This window comes from Pecten maximus, chromosome 3 (assembly GCF_902652985.1).
Source record: "Pecten maximus chromosome 3, xPecMax1.1, whole genome shotgun sequence".
Classification (NCBI taxonomy): Eukaryota; Metazoa; Mollusca; class Bivalvia; order Pectinida; family Pectinidae; genus Pecten; species Pecten maximus.
The window spans coordinates 14,418,571-14,441,166 of record NC_047017.1 but is presented as its reverse complement, the minus strand read 5'-3'; the positions used below and the strand labels follow the sequence as shown (position 1 = coordinate 14,441,166).

The 22,596-nt window shown below is 36.5% G+C and overlaps 1 protein-coding gene across 5 annotated transcripts in view; it reads right to left on the bottom strand.

The window, feature by feature from the left end:
• The window catches only part of LOC117323296 (thyroid receptor-interacting protein 11-like), a 49,945-nt gene that overhangs the window by 8,964 nt on the left and 18,385 nt on the right, over nucleotides 1-22,596 (bottom strand). The window contains exons 5-17 of one of the 5 annotated variants that reach the window (XM_033878430.1): nucleotides 18,195-18,334; nucleotides 12,041-12,115; nucleotides 10,220-10,385; nucleotides 9,918-9,967; nucleotides 9,295-9,463; nucleotides 9,020-9,123; nucleotides 7,928-8,062; nucleotides 7,503-7,620; nucleotides 6,940-7,328; nucleotides 6,628-6,690; nucleotides 5,509-5,676; nucleotides 4,631-4,679; nucleotides 274-4,181 (exon numbers count right to left, since the gene is read on the bottom strand). In XM_033878430.1, the coding sequence (XP_033734321.1) occupies nucleotides 274-4,181; nucleotides 4,631-4,679; nucleotides 5,509-5,676; nucleotides 6,628-6,690; nucleotides 6,940-7,328; nucleotides 7,503-7,620; nucleotides 7,928-8,062; nucleotides 9,020-9,123; nucleotides 9,295-9,463; nucleotides 9,918-9,967; nucleotides 10,220-10,385; nucleotides 12,041-12,115; nucleotides 18,195-18,334 (5,534 nt within the window). The remainder of the gene's footprint in view (nucleotides 1-273; nucleotides 4,182-4,630; nucleotides 4,680-5,508; nucleotides 5,677-6,627; nucleotides 6,691-6,939; nucleotides 7,329-7,502; nucleotides 7,621-7,927; nucleotides 8,063-9,019; nucleotides 9,124-9,294; nucleotides 9,464-9,917; nucleotides 9,968-10,219; nucleotides 10,386-12,040; nucleotides 12,116-18,194; nucleotides 18,335-22,596) is intronic. The other 4 variants (XM_033878431.1, XM_033878434.1, XM_033878432.1 and 1 more) reach the window with 4 other exon arrangements.

The following is a 22,596-nucleotide window of genomic DNA, read 5'->3' as shown; positions in this document are numbered from 1 at the left end:
CATATTATGTAGAGTAAATGTTGCTGAAAGACAATGCAATTAAAAACTCACTTAATATATATGTTAGATATGCTGTGTTTTTTCGCATGCTGTATACCAATTAGTGATTTGGTTATTTTATTACATGCAATGTTAGTATTGTGACTGTATCAATTATATATTTAACAACATACAGTAATTTATATATACTGTAACAATGTTTAAGCCATTTTCATGCACTCTGAAACCTTAATACTTAAATATTTCCAATCCTGATGCACAATGCTGGCTTACCTCCCTTTGCAGCTGAAGTATGGCTTGTTGGTGCTGCGACACTACCATCATGGCCTGGTCGCGTTCAGCCTGCAGCTGCCTGGCCTGGGTCAGTATGGCCTCATTTTCCTGTATGAGGCGGTCCACCTGTTCCTGTTGGTCAGTGCCTTTCTGTTGATCCTGTACAATAGCCGTCAACGTCTGGCTCTTTTCTTCCAGACTCTTTAACTGAAATTCCCGTTGCTGTAGTGATAATGTTAACTGACTATTGGCATCCTTCAGCAGCTGAATCTGGGCAGCCTGCTCACTGGCATTTTGCTGGAAAGATAATTTTTGTGAGTTGATATCCTCAAGCTCTGTCTGTAGACCCTGGGTCTGGAATGTCAGACTGTCCAGTTGTTTGCGGAGCCCACTGATCTCTGTGTCCTTGCACGCGATGCTCTCCTTCCACTCCACACACTGTTGATGTAGTGTCTGGAGTTTACTGTCCCGATCTTTTATCACCTCTATCATTTCCTGATGTTTTTCGTGTAGAGACTTCACCTCCTCTACCCGACTGTTGTACGATGACAGATCTACTGTCTCGGAAGCATTAGACCGCTGCAGAAGCTCTCCATGTTTCACCTCAAGTTCTGTATATTTCTGCTTGTAGTTTATCAACTCATTCTGAATTTTCAGTAAGGCCTGTTTCTTGTCTTCAAACTGTGGTTTCAGTTTGTCAAAGTCCTGTTGAATCTGTGTATATTTTTCCGATTCAGAGTTCATGAAGCTGGTAAGACGCTGGATCTCGTTGTGATAGGCGAGACTCTCCTGGTGTTTTTGGTTGAGGTAAGTGACCATTTGCTCCCTCTCTGCCTGAAGAGCAGCCAATTGCTTCATTAGATTATCTTTGTCCTGCATCAGGTTGCTGATTTCCATGCCTCCTCCAGAGGACTCCTGCAGGACCTGAAGCAGAGTCTGATTCTTTTGTGTTAGAGCCTCTATTTCCAAATCCTTATCCCTGACGAGTCTGGACAAGTTCTGTAGTGCCTCCTTGTGCATATCGTCAAGAGGACTGTCCTTCTTCTGCTTCAACTCCTGGTTGTCTGTTGTTAGCTTGTCTAGAGCAACTTTCTCTGCTGATATGATATTCATCAGTCGATGAACTTCACTCTTTTGGTTACTACACTCCCGTGACTTCTCGTTCATGACTGCCAGAATCTGCTCTCTCTCCATCTTTAGTGCTCTGACCTCATTTTCCAGTTTGTGTACATCCATGGCATTGTGCTCCCCCTTTGCCGCCTTGTTATCCATCATTTTCAGTAATGAGGTGTTGTTGAGCTGCAACTCACGAATCACTTTGTCCTTCTCGTGTATAACCTGCTGTAGTTGTTCCATTTCCTCTACGACGTTGCTTTCCTGTTCCAACCAATCCTCATCTTTCACACTACCATTCTGCATTGTCACTGTCTCGGCCGAAGATTTCACCATGACATCCTCATTAACCTCTGTCTCACTCTTATCTGGATATTCCCGATTTCCGTAAGTCTTATTATCGTTTTTAAGATATGATGTCTCCATTACCTGCTTATTAAGTTGGCTGATTTCCAAGTCCTTTTCCATTACGAAATCCTGAAGTTCCCTGATCTTATCATCACGAGAAGTAAGAGTCTGCTTAAACATAATAAGATCTTCCTCCATCTGTGTTACTTGCTCGCGTGTAAATGCTGATTCGTTTTCCACAAAACTAGTGACTTTAACTTGATTCTGATATTCAGCTATCTCTAACTCTAGTTCTGCAACCCTTTGTTTGGCTGTGTTGAGTTCAGATTCAAGATCAGTAACCACATCTAACATACCCGAGTCAACATTTTTATCTCTTGACAAGTCCTCTAACTCTGCCCTGAGGCCAATGTTCTCCTCTTGGAGAGAGTGTAAATTCCCCTCTAGACTATGTAGATTTTCCAACATCAGCTCCTGTTCTCTGATCTTGGCTATAGAAGCTTCTTGCTCCTCCTCTAGTTGGGATTTCTCCTGACTGAGCGTTATGGCATCAGCTTGTTTCTCCTTGAGGAGGTCCGATTGCTGTTTTTGCCTTTCCAATGCTTGATCTACCTCCTGTTTGAGTATCAGGATGTTGTTTTCTTTCTCCTCCAGGAGATCCGACTGCTGTTTTTGCTTTTCCAATGCTGACGCCATCCGTTCCCTAAGGTGGTCTACCTCACTTTCAAGGTGCTCCACCTTACCTTGTAGTTCGGTCGTTTCCACACCTTTGATGTGACAGGCCTCCATAAGTCGCTGATGTTCTGCCTCTAGAGAGGTCGAGTCCAGCTCACGCTCCTTCTTCAGTTCCTCTATATACTCCTCCAAGTCTTTGATCTTGCCCTCAAGTGAGTTTAGAGTTATACTAAAGTGATTTCCATCAGATTCCCTCTCCTCATGGAGAGCATGTATTTTCTGTTCTAAATCTTTAATTTTCTCAGATGATTTTGAAATTTCTACCTTAAATTGATCTCTATCTTCAGATAACTGTTGTGTATAATTTACATTAAGCTTAGTTGAATCCTCTAAGTTAGCTTTTAACTCTTGAATACGAAGCTGAAGACTTTCTTTTTCAGTTGTATTTTCCTCTAGTTTTTCTTTATATGTTTTTATGTTTATTTTAAGGGAAGATATTTCCTCATCTGTAGCTCTCAGGCGATCTCTCAGGATATCCGTTTCGGAATTTCCTCCAGCCTCTTTCTGGAGTGATTCGTACGATTGTTGTAAGGAATGAAGTTTCACCTCTAGATCACTTTGCTTAGTTTGTAGCTCGACTTTGGATTTTTTAAGTGTCTTAATTGTTTCCACTTTCTCTGAAACAGTTTTCTCACTTTTCTTTAGACTATCCTCCAGGTCTTTTATGTCCATATGGAGGTTATTTACTGCTAAAGCACCGCTCTGTAACTTCTGTCTCACATCTTTTATTTCATCGTCTTTTTTATCACAGATTTGCTGAAGATCTACTAAAGACTGTTTTAACCTCTTCACATCATTTTCAAGAGTCAAGTTTTTATCTTTTAGATCATTGAGATCTAAATCAGACACATCAGACTGGTCATCCAAGCCTTCCCACTCCCTAAGGGACACTAGCTGTTGTTGGAGGTTGGATATCTGCTCCTCTTTCTCCTGTGTCTGCCACTCGGCCTCTTCCAACTGGTCCTCTAACCTCTGAACAATTTCCTCTTTTTCCTGTACCTGACCTCGCACTTCTTTCACCAGTTCAATCAGATCATCCTTAGTTTTGATTAAATTCTGAACCTCTTCTGATGAACTCTCCCCTTTGACCTCTGATTGACCTTCAGCATTGTCCAGCTGTTGCTGAAGTCCTTGATTCTTTCTCTCACTTTCTTCTAACTTGTGTTTTATTTCCCCTAGCTGCTGTTTGAGATTTTTCATCTCATGGACAGCACTGTTACCTTGGGTACGAGCCTGCTCCAATTGTTTGACAAGGTCATCACGTATACGAATGAGTTGATCCATAGCCTCCTGGTTCTGGGCATCCAGCTCCTCAAGGCCAGTTTCCAGTTCAGCCTTTTCCGTCTTAGCCTCTGCCAGTAGACCTGTCTTTTCCTGGAGTTCAGTCTTGAGAAGTGACACCTCACAAAGACTGGCATCTAGTTGCTCCTGAATGGCAGACATACTACCCGCAGTCTTCTCAGACTCTGCCAGACTTGTCTCCAGGGTATTTTTGTCCAGTTGCAGCTGTTGTAGATCTTCTTGAAGGTGTGACACTTGATCCACACTGGTGTTGAGCTGCTGCTCAGCTCTCAGCTTCATCTCTTCTATATGCTGCTGATGCTGAAGTGTCAATTCCTTTATGTGGGCCTCCAGACCTTCATTGTCAACAGTCATCTCTGCTATCTGGTCATCCTTGGTTGCTAAGATCTTCTCCATGGCAATAAGTTCATCTGAAAAACAAGTAATTTCAAATTTATCACAGGATGTACAAAAATATAATGAACACCTTTCACTAGCTTTTTATTTATACTTTGACATATTATGTGATTACACCCTTGATCACAGAACCTCAAGTATATACTAGGATTGTTACAACAAATGTTATTAGCTTCCCATTAAGACTAAATTAGCTTTCTATTTAGACTAAAGTAGCTTTCCATTTAGACTAAAATTAGTTTTCCATTTAGACTAAATTAATATACTTTTCTTCCTTTTTTTGGCTCTTTTTTGTTGTTGTTATAGGTATTTTAAATAACATAAGGGTTGATGAGAAGTTCACCAACACAAGCACAATCATTAACACATCACTTGTATTCTTTGTTATGTTGTAGATATTTTCAGAGAAATTATCAGCATGTCGATTCATTAACACATCTACATTTTATTGTTTACACCTTACCTGATTTAGCACCAGTTTTCTCTTCAGATTCTTCATCTTCACGATGAGCCTGAAATAAATGAAACTCGATTACCAACCCTGTTAACGTTGTTAAGATCTATGATTGTTAGTATTATAAACTATATAACAGTTAGTATGATAGAGTAAAGCTGTTATCGCTGAACCTTCTCAAATGATTTCAAAATAAAAATAGATAACATGTATTATCTTTACCTTTCCATTACAGAATCACTGGATTTTACTGGGATCTGGTTTATAGATTCAGAAAAGTGAACGATCAAAAATTTGATTTCATAATCAATTTTCAAGTAAATATACTTCGAAAATATACTAGGAAAGATTTAAGAGCAGAAAATAATTAAGAATTGAATTTTTTTAAACTGATTATTTATAATTGATGACCAGATAGCAGAGATTATTTATAATTGATAATAAACTAAAATCAAAACAGATTGATCATATATTTGAATTCTGAAAGATAAATTTGGCAGTCAACTAAAGAAGAATGGAAAGAGCCGATACAAGACAGAACAGACAGGGGATAGACAGGTCGACACACTTCACTACAGGACGGAAAAATAACATGACACAATATCCAAGCTGGTATTGACAGAATCTAGATTAGACAGGGGTCAACTTCAACAGGATATACAGTGTTTTTTGTTTCATTTAATATACAATCAGAAAATCTGATTTTACATTTTAAAAATTTCTTCCTTTTTTTTTTCAATAAAAATATGAAGCAAAATGAGTATTTTTTGTTTCTACAAAAGAAGTAACTGTTGTTAAGATGTTAAAATTGTTAAGATGTTAAAAAATATTAGAAAGTGGTTGTTAATATATCAATGGACTGTGTTATGAAACAAATAGCTAGTAACCTTTTCTGAGATTAAGAGATCTCTCTCATATTCCAACTGTGCATTAGCCTGGGTTAGTAGCTCCACTTTATGACTAAACGATTCAAGCTCCATGCCAAGGTCAAGTGAGCTATTATCAAGGTCGGAGTCACTATCTACAGGATCGGGGGGTGAAGTGTTCTCCACACTCTACAAACGTGCAAGCATGATGTTATTACCCCACTCCAAACATACAAATTGTTAAATCGATGAACGCTACATAAAGGTATTAATGCAAAGCTACATTCCACACAGGTCAGTACATCTACAGCTATTTATACAAACAACAAAACACAGACTGTCATGTCAAGTCACAGTTAGCATACTGTAAACATGGGTATGTGAGGGGGAAATTTATCTTAAATACACAAAGGCTATTTGCCCTTGAAAATTTCCACCACTAATATTATTTTGTACGTATGTGGTATGTACAGAACAAGTGCAAAAGAAAAAATTTGGGAAATAACCTCTACACATACAGTTTACTAATAAAAATCACAAAATTAAACCCCACAGAAATAGCCATGTTTACAGTGTAAAACTGTGTCTATCAATATGTAGTTGTATTCCTTTCTATCTCAAATATCACACAGACAGTTGTTTAGTCTTTACACAGTTTATATATTCAGTTGAACCTTTGTAATATGACAAACTTTGGGACATAACATATTGGTCAAATTAAACACGATGTCAAATTGAACAGGTTTGATTTAATGTATACATTAGAAATTAGATTACATCATAGTTTGATTAGACAGGATGTCAGACTACTCAGGGGTCAGATATGGCAAGTTTTGTTGTTTTATTCACATTTACTAGAAATTTTGTTTGTCCTGTTTATCCTAAATGTTTTCTCATATTTAATACTTTCATAAAACAAGAACTGTAACAGTTGTAACTAATTAAAAGCAAATCTACAGTCAAAGCCAAACATTCTATTCTGGATGCAATTTTCTAAGAGCTGGATTATGATTTTATGTCAGAAACATGTTCACTGGTTGGTTAAATTTGATACGAACATGAAATATAAACTAGTAATCATGCGGTTATATATCATATATGGTACACACAAAGGTTATAACACATAAACAATGTACAAACCTCATCATCAGCCTCTGTAGCCTCCAGGGCCCTCCTTCCTCTCCTTTCAGCCTCGGCTAAACCCTGAAATAGTTCACCCAATTAAGTTAAAACTCTGATCTACGAGACATAAAATTTCATGGTGAATTCTATGATGCTATGTTCATAGTAGGTCTTTGTACAGTCTATATTCAAATATCGTTATATTTAGTACATTAATACTTCATAACAACACGAACAGCATGTTTTCTTTCTAACGGCACAGGTCAAAACAGATTGAATGTATTGGTAAAAATATGATACAGTGTTAAATGTCCTGTAAAAGAATCTTACTTTTTGAGCCTGCAGAATATTGAGGGAATTTTCCTTGTCACGCAGTTCTTCCCTCAGATCCATCAACACATCCTCCAGAGCCTCTTTCTCGGACTGCCAGTCAGACTTAACCACCTCGAACTGTTCAATATCCAGTTCGTACCGATCAATCTGCTTTTGTAGCAAGGCTACCTGTTCGTCGAGCAGTTTGTTGCGCTGTGAGAGTTCGGACATTTCAGACGTAATGGAAAGCTGGTCCTGGTCCGAGGAAGACTGCACTCCACTGTCAGATCGTTGTCTTTCTGAACTCACAGTCTGTAATGCCTTTTCCAACAGAGTTATCTGCTCTTGTTGTTCTATTGTCTTCTTCTTCAGAAGTAAGTTTTCTTGCTCTATGGTGTCAATGATGCCTGTCAGAAAAAGAATTCCCCAAAATTGATTGTCATCCCAGTTCTCAAATTAATTAATCAGATACAATAAAAAGTTGAATAATGACAAAAGTTCTTCTTAAGGAGAAATACTTTTCCAACATGAAGTCTACAAATTCAATTATGATGAAGGTAACAGGGTATGTATGTGTGTACCTGCAGTAAGATTCTGGTTTTCTGTGCTGCCCAAGTCTGTTAGCATCTCATTGGTTTCTGTGGTAACAGCATCCTGCTCCTCTTGAAGAACTGCCACACAGTCTTTCAGGTTACGCTGCTATAAATGAAAACAAGTTTAACATTCAACATCTTATATTAATATAAATATAATCCTACTTGACTTATTTTAGTAAAATTTGTGGTGTTGACATACATAATCAGACATTCACACATTTCACACTCAGAATCAAACACAAACCTAGACAATTTTACTGTGTCGTTTAAGAAAAACCCTGCCTGCTGAGAAGAAAATACAAAAATATCAATACTTTTATATGCCCACTCCACCTAGAATGCCCCGGAGTGCACACCTTAACCTATCCTGGTAGTACAAATGTAGTTTTGACATGGACGGGAGCGCTAACCTTGTTACCAGACTGTATGATCTGATTGACCAACTCCTGTTTTTCCCTGGCCGCTCTCTGTCTGTGTGTCCTTGCCTCAGAGCCAATGACTCTTCTGACTTCCTGTAGATCTCCTAGCAATTCTAGTGCCTGGGCCTATCGGTGTAGAACATCATACAATAGCACATCCAGAAATACTCTATAGTGTTTGTGGAATTTCTCAGTTGTCTTCGCCAATTCAATTTCTTTCTTTTATAAAATGCAGCTCAAAAATAAATCTAACTGTAATTTTTTTGTCTCTTTGTTGTTTTATTCATGAAGAAAAATTTTCAAATTTGTTAAAAGCTATTGAAAAATAAGCATTAAATGCTAAGATATATAAATTAAGCTGAGCTTGATGATAAAAAAGTGATTTATAAATGCAACTTTATACTGAACCCTTTCCATGCGAAAAATGCGACTTGTCAAGCAAAAACTGAAAACGTGCAGCGATGGCCTTGAAGGGTTAAAGGTCAAATACATTTCAATGGCTCTGCAAGGTCAGGCAAAAAGGGCATTCTACACAAAGGATTGGACAGACACTGGTACTGTCAGGTCTTTACGAACACACATCTCTACATGCTTAGGATTCTCAACACACACACATCCATTTTCTGCTACTACAGAAACTCATAATCTCCCGACTAATTTCTATGATTCTAACACAGACAAAAGAAAGGTATATCAGAGGAATTTTCTAAATGTTATGTTTTTTCAAAGCATCATGCTTCAGCAAAATATATGTAACAAAAATTGAAAATATAAAGACAAAAATTATTAGTAAGTGTACTCAAACGGAAAAGTTGGATGCAACGACCGCTCATGCAAAACCAGACCAAAAGTAAATCATGCGTGAAACAAAAGTCAATACATCTCGGTGCTTGGTACATATAGAAGAAATGGTTGTGTATTAAAACTCTGCGAGATTACTTGAAGGAATTCATTATTAAAGTGGAAATGAAATAAAACTGACAGATTTGGATTATAATTTTAAAGCACAAGGGTGATATAGCAAACCAAAAATAAATTTAAAGGGAGATAATTATATTTAGCAATCTTTTGTTTGGTATGTACATGGTTTGCATCCAACTGGTCCAGAAGATGGTATTTAGTGCTATGCAAACTGCTGCACACCTTCTCATACTCTGTCCGTAGAGCTGCTACCTCAGTCTCTCGATCTGAAAAATAGAAGAAAAAAAAATTGTAAGATGTCTAAATAAAACAAAATTTTTCAAATTTCAAAAGGAAAAGGGAAATGGATGAAAAATACAGAAATCTAACAGAATATTGACACCGATTCCGTATTTGAAATACAGATTGATTTTTTTTCCTATTTACAACCGCTTTACCTCGGATAGTTTGCTGCAACTGGACAACGTCTTTCTCTCGACTTGTCTGTGATGTCTCCAGATCATCCCCTAGCTGCTTGACTTGCTCTGTGAGTTTCTCGATTTGCGACAGGTGAGTTACTCTCTCTTTCTCCAGACTTTCTACTCGAGTCTTCAGGGATTCTGCTTCCTAAAACAGGAGCAAGACACAACATACAAAATCATCTCTCCCACTCTACTGAAACAGGGGCTGTTCAGGCTAAAAGGTCAAGACCACTTGAAATTAGTACAAATTTCCCAGCCATCTCTCTATCAAGAAATTGATCAATTTGGTTTCCTTAGAATAGATCTGATTTCATATACATTTTCAGGCTAGTAAATAATAGAATCTAACATGTGTCTGTTCCGTGGATTGAGATATCTCAACCCGAATGTAAGAGCTTTGGCCAATCAGCACGTGGCTTACAGAGTGCTGGCCAGCCAAACTCTTACAGGAGGGTGTATCATTTCCCTAGCAACTGTGGGCTAACCCAGCGAAGTATGTGAGAATGTCATGTCTTGCCTTGGCTGTTTGTCTAGTCTAGTCCCTATATCGAAAGCTTATCTTCAGTTATTGGCTAAATCAGATCATATAACAGACTTACCTGAGACAAATTTTCAGGAGATATTGATTTTTCTGTTACGGAACTTTCATCTAAAATAAAAGAACATAAGTCAGATTTCACACACAATGACATAATGTTTTCATTTAATTGTACATGTAACACGAACTGGAGCATCCCAAACCTTCGTTAGATAATTATAGTATTGATAATGTATTAAATTGTTTCAGATTTTCAATTCAAAAACATACTACTGAATGACTTTATATACATTCAATAAAATTTTGATATAAAATAAAACTCTTCATAATTAAATTACTTCCTATTGTCTTACTAAGCCTTACATGACTGAAGTTGTTTCTGCAGGTCCAGAATGGTGTCCTCTTTGTCCGCCACCTCTGCCTTGAACTTCTTACGGAGGTCAGTGAGTTTCTGTTTGTATACATCCTGTACGCAGGCGACTTCCTGTTGCTGCTGCTCCTTGCCATGACGGAGCTGATCTTCTAGTTCCTACAATGAGTACAATGCCATGCAGTATGTTCCTACAATGAGTACAATGCCATGCAGTATGAGGTTGACAGTATGAGGTTGACTGTTTGTCTTTTGCCTTGTTCTTACTTCAACAACATAGTATTTCACTACCACAAATACCATAAATACCATAAATACCATCAATGAAGTTAAGTCAGTTTTTATCTGCTGTGGATTTAATTTTACTATGTACAGTCATCAAATTTTGAGAGCAAAATTAAATACCCAACAAATATCAAAATCCTGAACTGTAAATATATACATACAAATATATAAAAGTGTTCTCTTGCTTTCTGAAGAATGTTTACAACTTGGTATTGTGCAAAATTTAATTGCTCCAAATTACTTCTGACTAGGATAATCGCAAAACACAAGTCCCACAAAATTTAACAACAATCAGTAATATCTTGTACCAGATCTTATGGCTTATCAGTACCAATTCTTTGTTGATGTTTTTCTTAAAGCAATGTTACTGGCACAATTTGCATTAAATAAACTTTGAATTGGCTATTTCATAAAAGAATTAAATCTTTATGATAAAACGATCTGTCTAAATTCCTATTGACAATCAAATGCTTTCTTGAAAACTTAGCGATAACTTTGTGTGGTAAGAACAGGTAAAGAAGTTATAAAACACATCTATGATTCATCCTGCAATGTGCCAGAAAACCTAGATACTGAACTATTTAACGTTTTAGCAATGGCCAATTTTAATAAAACGTTAGCTCTGGGGCTGACTGACTAGTGCATTATAGACTAAGCATATGTAAATATATTCTGCAATGGACTAACTATTTGTACATATGTTGGCTGTTTGGTAACAAAATAAAAATTCTAGAAAAAAAAAAAGTTATTAGATATTTGAACAGATGGGATAGGGGAGGAAGCATATATATCTGGATATCAGATAAGGTTCAATTTTATGCAACCAGTGAATGCGTTTGTGGTGAAATTTTTTTTTGTGACATCACACCATGAAATACAGATTGAAGAGGATCCATTGAGCTAAGCAATAATCCTAGCAACAAACTATGCAGGCTAAAGTAAGATTAACAGTTAATTTGGTACTCAATACAATGTACACAGATTTAATTCATGACATCAAGGGAATTTGCTCTGTTGAATAATATCATGTAACACAACGATGACTAAAGGAAAGTGAAACTGATTTGAAATACACTGACTCATCAAGCGTTGATAGGAAGTGCCAGGCTTCCCTGTACTACTAGGGACTACGGCTCTGCTTGCAACAAATTCTAACAAAACTGCTTTCACAATAGCAAGGCCATTCACAATCACATCAATAAAACATTCATGTAACTGTAACAGGCTATATATAGTTTACATCTATAGCAACAATCCGATATCATTAACCACCGAGAATGATCTCACTACCTGTTATATCATAGGCTAGCGTCCAGGATTTAACTACCATTTTTTTTTTTTTAAATCTGTACTGATTTACCTGGAAAACGTAAAAGCTACAGATATCCTTCCATTACCTCGCATAAAGTGAGTTTTTTATAAAATCATTACCAAACATGTATAGAGGTTATATTACATAATATACTTTTGTGAATTTTAAATGAAGTTTCCCTTATCCCAACATTCTGATAAAGCCAACAACTACCAACCTTTAACTGCTTTTTCAGTTCCAGCACATCAGAGGTTGACCCATTCAAATTCTGCTGACCTTGCTTTTCTGAATTCTGAAAATTAAAATTCAATAATGTATCCTTTGATAAAGAGTATTGATGTTAAGAGTTCTACACTCGAGATCAGCTGGCTTGGCTTTGTGGGACACCTATTCACCAGCAGGCACACACAAAGGGCAGCACAGGCTTTAAATGAGGCCGATTCACTGCCGATTACAGACATTACAACCATACTTCAACATTAACGGTAATCAATTACAGCCCCAACACAATCCACATGGCTGACACGCTGTGGTCGCTAATATCACAGATGGCACTTCTGTCCTCAAACTCACTATTAGCTGTGAACCTGAAAATTGTCCAATGAAGTGACAAGAAATTGTCTGTACCTGCACCACTTCCCATCATTAGCATCTGACACTGATATTCTGCATATATCATGGCCTAATAATAAATATAGGTGTTACGGTGTGACCACGTAAAACTCTAGTCCAATACTGTCACAGCTGAATAGAAAGCCGGCTCTGCAATGAATAGCATCCTGAAATCTGATCCAACTCAATCACAGTATGTAGTGGAGCGTTATTTAAATCCAAGGTAAATGAGTTTGAGTCAAAAACCAGAACCATACATTGAAGTAAGCGACGGTTGAGAATAAAAAAAAAACTGCCACAATTTGAATATTCTGATTGTGTTTTTTACCCCCGAATGTCTTAAAAATGGATTGTCTTACCTATACACACATCGTGTATGCTACACACATATGGTGACAGTGACTAGAGAACCCCTACAGGAACACGAGGCTGGAACAGCTGATGGGCTAACTACGGCCCCACGACCAACCCCAGGGACAGACAGGTACTGCACACACCAACGCACGGCCACTTTTACCTGTGTAATGTTACCTGGACGCTTACCTGTATGATCTGATGAGTCACACTCTTTATCAATAAGCCACCCAACCCAAGCTTTCTTACTTTTTGACAAGAACAGATTTATAATACTGTGATAAAACAACATCAACTCCATGCGAAAGCTCCTTTTATCTACAATGCACACGTTACCTTTGAATGTGTCTGTTACTTGGATACTGAACAGGAAATTGAATATTTAATCAAACTGCAACTGAATTGGGAGAAAAAAAAAGAAGTTCAAACTACCCTGAGAAAGACATTACATAGTTGTATACAGGAGCACTTACAGTAGAACTTGATAAAGGCCCTAATCCAGTTATGTATTCAATGTCATACCTAGGTGCACGTGGTATGTCGGGCCCATCCCCTATACTGGTATCAAACCTGAATTAAGCACGATCACCATGCTGAGAACCTGAGGCTAGTTACCTGTACCACTTCATCCGGTAAAATACTTCCATGGCTCTGATCAGAAACTTACTCAGACCTCTTATAAAATCAACAACATATTTTCTGCTCTATCAATATTTAGGACTTAATTAGCATGATACAAATATATTTATGTTGACCACACAACATGCATTAATTTAGCTTGGATCCATTAACATCTCTGTCAAATGCTATAGCTAGCAGTGCGTACCAAAAGAACTACATGCAACATACTCACATAACTATTAACTACATGTTAGCAGCCGCCATTAAACTTTCAGGTCCATTTAAATCATCACTTCCTTTTTAATATCCAAATATCTACCTGGATTTTGCACAAAATGTTATACATTTATTTTCTTCTAATTTCAGCATAAAGCTTTTAACAATATTAAAATATTTCCACCACAGTTGGCCATTCAGTGTAACAAAAATCGATCAATATACATAGGATATAATAATAAAATTCCGACTTGAATGACAAGCTAACACACAACTCTTAAAGCTCGTGTTCCATGGAGGCATTAAAGAAACGAGTGAGACAGTCAGTTAACGTTTTTCCTTAGCCAAGAAATAATTTTTTAAAGATATCAGATGATAACTTAATGGTTACGCGGTAATAACTTGTCATCAATGATGATGGTTTTGTATTTGACTTGATATTTGACTTAAGTGAACGTAAAAATCTAGTTAAGCTCTCCTAATGTGTGTGTTTAGTGTTCGTTAATTACATATCCATTAATCGTCCATTACAAGCCTGGCACGAATCCTGTCCCGAGATCCTTGATAACTCCCTTGCTAAACGGCCTGTGTGTGATCTATGGTTACATTAAACATGATGACTAAGTCATTGCGTATAACTGTCAACCTTTGAAACTGTAAAACGTATTAATTTTGAATATTTTCACCGTTTGCTTTTCCTGTCTGTGGCCGATATGTCTGCTTGTAATTACGCTGACTACAAGGAGTCATCAAAGCCGAGATTTGTGCCCTTAAAACAATACATGGCCCTATGACTGAACACATCGAGGTGCTTACACAATAATGTGTACGTCTGACAGTGATTGATGGCAGCAAATATAGTTAATCACCTACAAACCTATACACAAACTAGATCTACACAACATGATGCACGTCCTCCTCTAGCGGGGGAAAGCCATGGAGCGGCCCAGTAGAATGATACATAAGTTTTTGTACCGACCTGATCAAACTATACCTGTGAGTGTGTGCTGGGATGGTCTCTGTTTGCCTAGAGATTACACATCCTGTTTGGTCCCCGAAATAAATGACAAGTAATGCAGACAAATGTCAACACATACCACTAGTGCTCCAGTCCGTTTTGGCGGGATTTCGTTTCAGAATTTCGTTTACCTGACAAGTCCTTTAAACCAGCCTGAGTCTAAATATGGGCAGGCAGGGAAGGAGATATGAGGGACGCATGACCTTTGATCCTTGATAGCGGTACCCAGGAGTACCTAGAACCGGGAGTACCAAGAACCTGTGTGTGGAGGTCTTGTCAGATACAAGCCTCTTAATGCATTTGTGGCAGTGCTGATAACCTCCGGAGGAAAACTGGGCAGCAAATAATGAAGAGATTCCTGTGCTCCTAGGTAACAGGAAACTTGGTGTGATAAAGGACTCCAAACTTGAGGTAACAAGCCGTTATCAGACATAGCCTTCTTAAAAGGCTGGGCTTGAGTCACCTTATCTGCAGATAAGACTGCTTACAATGCTGACAAGGAAGAAACACTGAAACAATGGTTAACCCAGCTAATAACGTCTAGTATCTTCAATATATAGACATATCAAGGAGATTCCAATTAACATCCAAACCATCAAAGAATGCCAGTTTTATTAAGCCTAATCATGCTTCCTCTACTTCAATTTCAACTGCTGCAAAGACTGAAATTGTCTCTGATATCAAGATGACAAAATTGCAAATGAAACCAATGAGATTCTATATGTGAATCTTTCTGGGAAATGTCAATAGAATTCAATACTGAATTGTTCATCATTTTTCTTCCTGTATTAGACAGTAGATACTCTCCACATCAAGGTTTGGTGGTCCAGTTACACAATCATGACAGCAAACATGTACTAGAGCTATTTTATATTTAAGTCATTAGTTCTAAAACATTTAATTTAAATAAAGACAGATTGTATCACAATCCAACGTCTAGAGCGATCAGCTTTGGTAATTAACTCAAAAGTTCAAGTCACCTACAGGTAAAATTAGTACACAAGTACATAGACTGAAGATCTAGACTAACATGTCAAATTAATTTAATATTTAGTCATGCAGATTTCACACAATTCGAAAAACCATTGAAAAGATACAGACATTTGCCAATAAATTGTCTGACAATTTTACATCACAGTCACTTACCAATGTACAATAATTGGGTTTGTAAGACAACTATAGCTATTATAGGTATTGTGAAATACTCCAGTGTGTATTGTGAAATAGTTTTTTTGTGACAGTACTAAAGGTTTAAGACAAGGTTGTTACCTGATAGCTTGCTACATCCGTGGAAAGCTCCTCTGTCTCTATAGGTAGCTGGTATTAAGACTACCCTGTTAGGGTTCATATTAGGCCACTACTATACTGCCACTCTCAGGCACACAGAGAAATGTCCAACCCAGCTATCCTGCTGTAGATAGCGCGTCCCTGTGAAATGTTCCACAAACCCTGTGTTTGTACATACTTAGCTATGACCTCCCCATAACAATGCCTATCACAGCCCTGATAACACTCTTCTCAGCCATAAATGGTTTACCAATGCAAACACCATTAAGTGGTAGTTGTGGTGTAGAAAACATAAAGTTCCACTACATGTATCTTTATATAATTTATTGAATTTCCAACACTCTTGTTTCACAATTTATATGCTAATGTGTCTCTTAACCCCCTTCCTATTTCTCTGTCTTTTACACATTAATTTTTCCAAAATGTATAGGCTGCATCTTATAGTTGTGGCGTATCAACATTCTCATTGTGTTGGTTTTCAGACCAGATCAAGCAGTCAGTCTACTTACAAATTTTATGCATTAAAATTGACAAAAAGTTCAGTTTTCATATTAGATGTTTAAGAATCCAGTTGTGTTAACAAGTTATGCCAACACTACATAATCGATTAAGCATACACTTTTCAGAGAGTGCTAATTGATAAAACTATTTGAACAGACATGACAAACAGCTCCGAGCCACAGATGGACCAATGGAAATGCGGGACACAGACAGAATTAAGCACTTTGACAAACAAAGCTGTGACCAACATAACTAGGATTGTAGACAGATATTTATCTTAGCTGATTTATTGTGGTTTCAAATTTCACACAAATCAAAATTTGAAAAAAAACAGAACTGAAGAAAGCACATCAGTTAGACAAAGTGCGTGCTGTTACTCCTTAGATTGATTAAATTATTCATTATATTTCTCCAGTTGTGTCCTGTTTCGTCGACATTAATACATCTTAACAAACCAATGCTTATGGCTATTTGAAGTGTTTCTACACTGTCTACACCTCGGTTGTGACCCGAACACCATTAATCCAACTGTTGTGACCTCCACACTTTAAATAGATGTGTATCCCTATCAGGATTGCACTGTCCACGTGTTAACATGTCTAAATACTCACCTGCCTGAATTAAACCTTGTTAACTCAAGCGGAAAGACTTACACCTGTCATAAACTTACAAGTGAACCAAAAGTCTAAAGCTATCCTAATGCCGGTGACCTTTTAAGCTCTGAAAGACACACTCACATCAACAGGAATTTCATCAGGATTTGTATACAGACTTATTAATGACATTCCATAGAAATGTCTTACCTCTCCTTGTACTGAAATTAATAGATGCTTTAAATCTACTATACACCTGATTCGTAGCTACAAAAACCTGTTTTGAATTTCCATAACAGCTTCACGGGACATCCATTACATTTGTGTTCAATATTCATAGAAAAGGACAATTATGACGTAGTAATGAAAAACCTACCAGCTCTGTGAGGGTAACCTTCCCCTCCGTGTAAACACTGGGCAACTCCCAACTGGAGAAGATTTGATACAGGCTTTAAGTGACTGTCTAGTTATATATTTTGTTAACAAACGGTCGTGTAATCTCACACTCTGCAAAACTGGTTATAATGTAAATTTGTACATAACGTACCGGGTACACATTCAAATGAGCGAGAGACAACAATCAAGCCGCCACAAGGTGAATCAACAGTCAAACATAGCTATAGTAACGCCACACTTGTCACGTTCCTTCCCTCAGAAGGGGTTTTTACACAAAACATTAAACAGTCACACTGATTTTACCAAAACGAATCAAACCACTTTTTTGATGTCATTAAAACTGGTATATTAATGGTGTCATTGATTAGAAATTGAAGTGGACCAAACAAGGTAGAACTGGTGCTTTCAACGTTAAGATATCACATAGACATACATAATTATGGAGAATTTGCCACATTTTATTTTTTACAAAAATTGAATATACCTGCCGTATTTATCAAAAAATAACTTGAATAAGCCCCCTGTTAAATTTTTTGTGGAATCAACAAATTTGGAATATTATGCTAAAAGTGATCCTAAAATAAGCCTTCGCTAAACTTTAATACTAAACGTTTGGTACTGAACATTTACACCAGGGGAGAGGGCTTATTTGAGGATAAATACAGTACCGAACATTTACACCAGGGGAGAGGGCTTATTTCAGGATAAATACGGTACTTCTGTTTTGAAAGGTGTGGTTACTTCAGACAGGTAAGAAATATAAAGAGACTTACATTGGTCTGTGCCACTGTTTTCCAGTGCTGACATTCGGAACGTAGACGCTGAGCTTCCTGTGTGAGGCGGTTAATCTCATGCTGCATGCCAATGTTGTCTCCAAAGTCAAGGTCGTCCGATACAAAACTGCCATGGTAACCTGTCAGGTAAAAACCAAAAGTCAAAGTTGAGTTGGGAAAGGCAAACAAAATGTGCCAAATGGCTTAAAAATCAAAGTGATCAGACAGTCTCCAGTATATCCTTCCAGCAAACACCGTAATGATAAGCTGGTAAACCTGGTAATTATAATAATCACTATGCATGTTGTAGAATTCAACCTCTCTTTGTGATTCTCATACCCTCTACATGTGTATCATAACTTCCTGTGTTGGAAATTGGACAAGTGCAGGTAAGCACTTTGTAAGCATTCAGACAGGGCTCACAAAATCCCTAATAAAAAATAGATGACTTATTGCCATAGTCTGGCCTGTTTGTACTGGATGGTTTGTAAATACAGTGTACTGTGACCTTCGTTTATTACCCCTATATAGTCGACTTCAGCATACTGGGAAAAAAAGGTTGTAAATTATTTAAGTCAATATCTATAACACTCCCAAAGTACTGTGTTTTCTGCGCGTCTTGAATGCAATCAATCAAGCTATACTCCAGCAACAATTGCCATCCGACCAAGGAAATGTTCCTATTTATTTTTAATGATAATTATAAAGCTTATTTAGCTAGTTGCTACAACAAACTTTGTTTATAATTCACAAAAAGACATGTCTTTTTAGATTCGCATTTAACTTGTATTAAATATTAAATCTTTTGTTAATTACCCCCTCCCCCCCCCTCCCCCTACACACACACACACTTTTCAGTACTTTGCTAACTTACACTTCATACAGAATTATACAAGCTGTATGTGTATGTTTGAGTGACGTGACTGTCTGATCCAAACTTCCTGTTTCACTCTGCACTACACATCTAAAAGCTCTGTCAAAGAGCACTAAACTTTTTATCAGTGTCTTTCGTGGTTTAAAGGACAAAAGGTCACAGCAAATGTCAGATTGTACAATGTTCCGTAATGTCTGTCTTGAGGAACATATACATTTTTTTCTTAATCACTGTGTTAAGACTGTTTCACTATTCTGACCCTCTTTTTTTTTTTTTATTTCAAACTACGTCAGAACATGCAAGTAATTGTTGCGAATTATAATAATTAAATATGGGTGTGATTTCTAATGAGAGTAAAATTTCAAGTATTTTAAAAATCACTGAATTGGATTACTAATTCAATATCATCCTTGAACAGGTATATAGTGTGAAAATTAAACAAGTTACACTCAAATAAATTAAAAAAATCTTTTTATCATAAACTTGCAAGAAACATTTACTAGACTCAATTCAAATATATCATTATTCCTATTTACCTGTGCCAGTGCATTAAAGTTATATCAGATATGCTCAAACTGATTACAATATTTGACAAACTAAAAAAAAAAAATCTTTTGAATAAAGTATTGCATAATTCTAACATTTTTTCTTGAAATTGCCAATCAAATTTCAACAGTGCTATAATACAAATGCAGCCGGTTTCATTATCTGAACAGAAGATATTAAGGTAAGAATAAATAGCTTGAAATACAGACAAGTTGTACAAGGCTATATAGATACTAATAGTTATTATAAGATTAGAATGACTAACTCATACATTTTACTCATTAAGTATAAAAGATAAATTAAACCTTTCTACATCATAGTATCCTATACATCAAATACATTGTATCTTATTATATTGAACCTCTCCCCTTCAACCCCCTCCCTTGAAAAAAAAAAAAAAATATTGCGAAAAAAAAAATCATATTGGATATTGGAACTAACATTCCATTGTGTATGAGAATGCATTAAATTTAGCATATTGATTATAATAATAACAGACTAAACATTAACATGGAAATTATTATCATCAGAAAACTGCATTGTATCTAAATCAAATCGTTTGATCTTGCTAAAATTTGACCTCAGTCAATGTTACCTTAACGAACTCAACTAAATACACACACACTACCAAGACTCTGATAAGAAATCTTGCCTATAAATGTCCTTCAATTCACTTGAGCAAGATTTTCCATGTCGCAGCCAGATATGAAAATTCAATTCACTGGCATAAAAACCCAGTGAATGCTACGGCTATATCAAATTTTACCGAAAGACTTGCCCAAATTTAAATAAAACTAAACAGCACCCAAGTCAATATACATTATGACATAACAAACAGTCTGGCAGTCACACAATAGTTCTGATCAAATAAGGCTGGCTGGTGGCAGTACCAGTAGTTTGTGTTGACTCAGTCTGATAAAATTGTCACATGAAGTCGCACCTACCACAAAAACTTTGTTTGTTTCTGCTCATGATAACTAATAACGATACACTCCAAATCCTTAGATCTTTTATCAAATCTTTTACATTTGCAGAAATAATCTGTAGCTTTGATAAGTCCTACATATTGTAGCTCATAAGATAACAATGATATTCGGTATAGGAATTATTAGTTTGGTTTCCATACGAGAATATTATAAAATTTACTTGGAACTGGTTAAACTTGAGGACAGATGAATCATTGTACACGGCTTCTATATTTGAATATACTGTACATGTATTACATCATAAAACAGAAGGTCACAAACTATATCTTAAGTAATCAATATGTTCTATGGTCTACAACTAGTAAAGGGAAGTAACTCCAGCAGTACCAAGTATTGACTTATTGTAATAATGTAGACCACATGTACACGATGTCAGCCCACCATACACAATTTTAAAACAGGATCAATTACACTTGTAGAAATGTATTTGAATTAATTAGATAGAAAATTTAAAAAGTCGCAGTATCATAATGACTTGTAGGACAAATTATGCGTCAAAATGAATCTTTCCGATTTAATTAATGATAAATGTTTTGTAAACTAATTTTACTTAACCATGACTAAGACATTTATGTGAAATTCACCTTTAAAAACAATTTAAATTCAATTTGTCTTTTAAAACAAATTCCTTCGACTACTGGAAAACAGAATTTTGAGACAAAAAAATCCATTAAAGTTTAGGAATACTACATGTATTTCTTGAAATTATCTTTTAATTAAAATTTGTAAAGTTTAGAGACTGTGAAAATAATTATTTTCTTTTAAGGAAATATGATGTTGAACATATTATCAGAATGTAAGGGTAAGAACTGGTATGCATATCAAGTTGGTAGATATACTTGGACTTTCGACCCAAGATGGCGTTTTTAGGCGGGAAGAGTGCCACACAGGCAAGCCAACCCACAAACAGTGTCTACTGAAGTGACAGCTAGTGAACATATATGACTCAAACACACAAGTGCGATGGATTAAGCACAATCAAGTTATAAATTGAAGTCTGTATAACTTAAGCTCGTGTAACCATAGCAACCAAGCCAAAATGAAAATCTTGGTCTTATCAGTGTTTTTGATGTTTATAAATACCTGCATTACATAAATTAGTGATAAGGGTTTTTCCTTGGTCGAAGCTGGTGTTTTATCTTAGGTCAACAAAACTATGACTTGGCGTCCCAACTGTCTGTACAGGTAAAACCAATCAACAGGTGTGTTACTGAATAATTTTTTTTAACTTTCAGATTTGTGTTCCATTGGCTCAACAATGTGATATACCTTACGAAAAACTTAATTACAAATTACAATCTTGCCTCCCCACCATACTCTAGTAACATCATACAAACTAAATTTTCAATATTTGCAAATATTTTCTGCAGACCAAATATTTTCAATAAATGTAATTAAACTGCACTATTCTTTTTACAAACATAGCATGGCAGATACAATCTGTTATTAAGGAATGCTTAATATTCTAATCAGCTATTGCTGTCCTTGTAGTTGTATTTCTCCCTTGGAATTTCTACCAAGATGAGGTAGATATATATATATATATGGTGTATGAGGCCAAACACTGCCGTTATCGCTGTGTTCTCTGGGTGGTCGAGATATACCCAGGGTATACAAGGTGACATTGAAGCTAAAACAAACAGAATGCCATGTCTCGGCCCACCAAACCAACACTACAAACCACGAACCTCCATTACGTAGCACAGACAGCACTTGAGAGTTATTTCATAGGTGTCAGCAGAATTTAATCCCAGTCAGTCATTCTTAATCTACATTATTGACAATCAAAATCTAAGAACCGAATTTCAGACAATGGCATCTTAAAATTCTGTATTAAACAGTACAGTACTACAGTACAGCAAATTTGCATTGTCTCAGGTTGAAAATCCATGGTTCATATATTATATTGCATTCTATTCCCTTAGGTCTTAGAGACCCAATAAGAATTTCCTGCAGGATAATTTGAAATGAAAACTAGACGTCTTTGAGCAACATG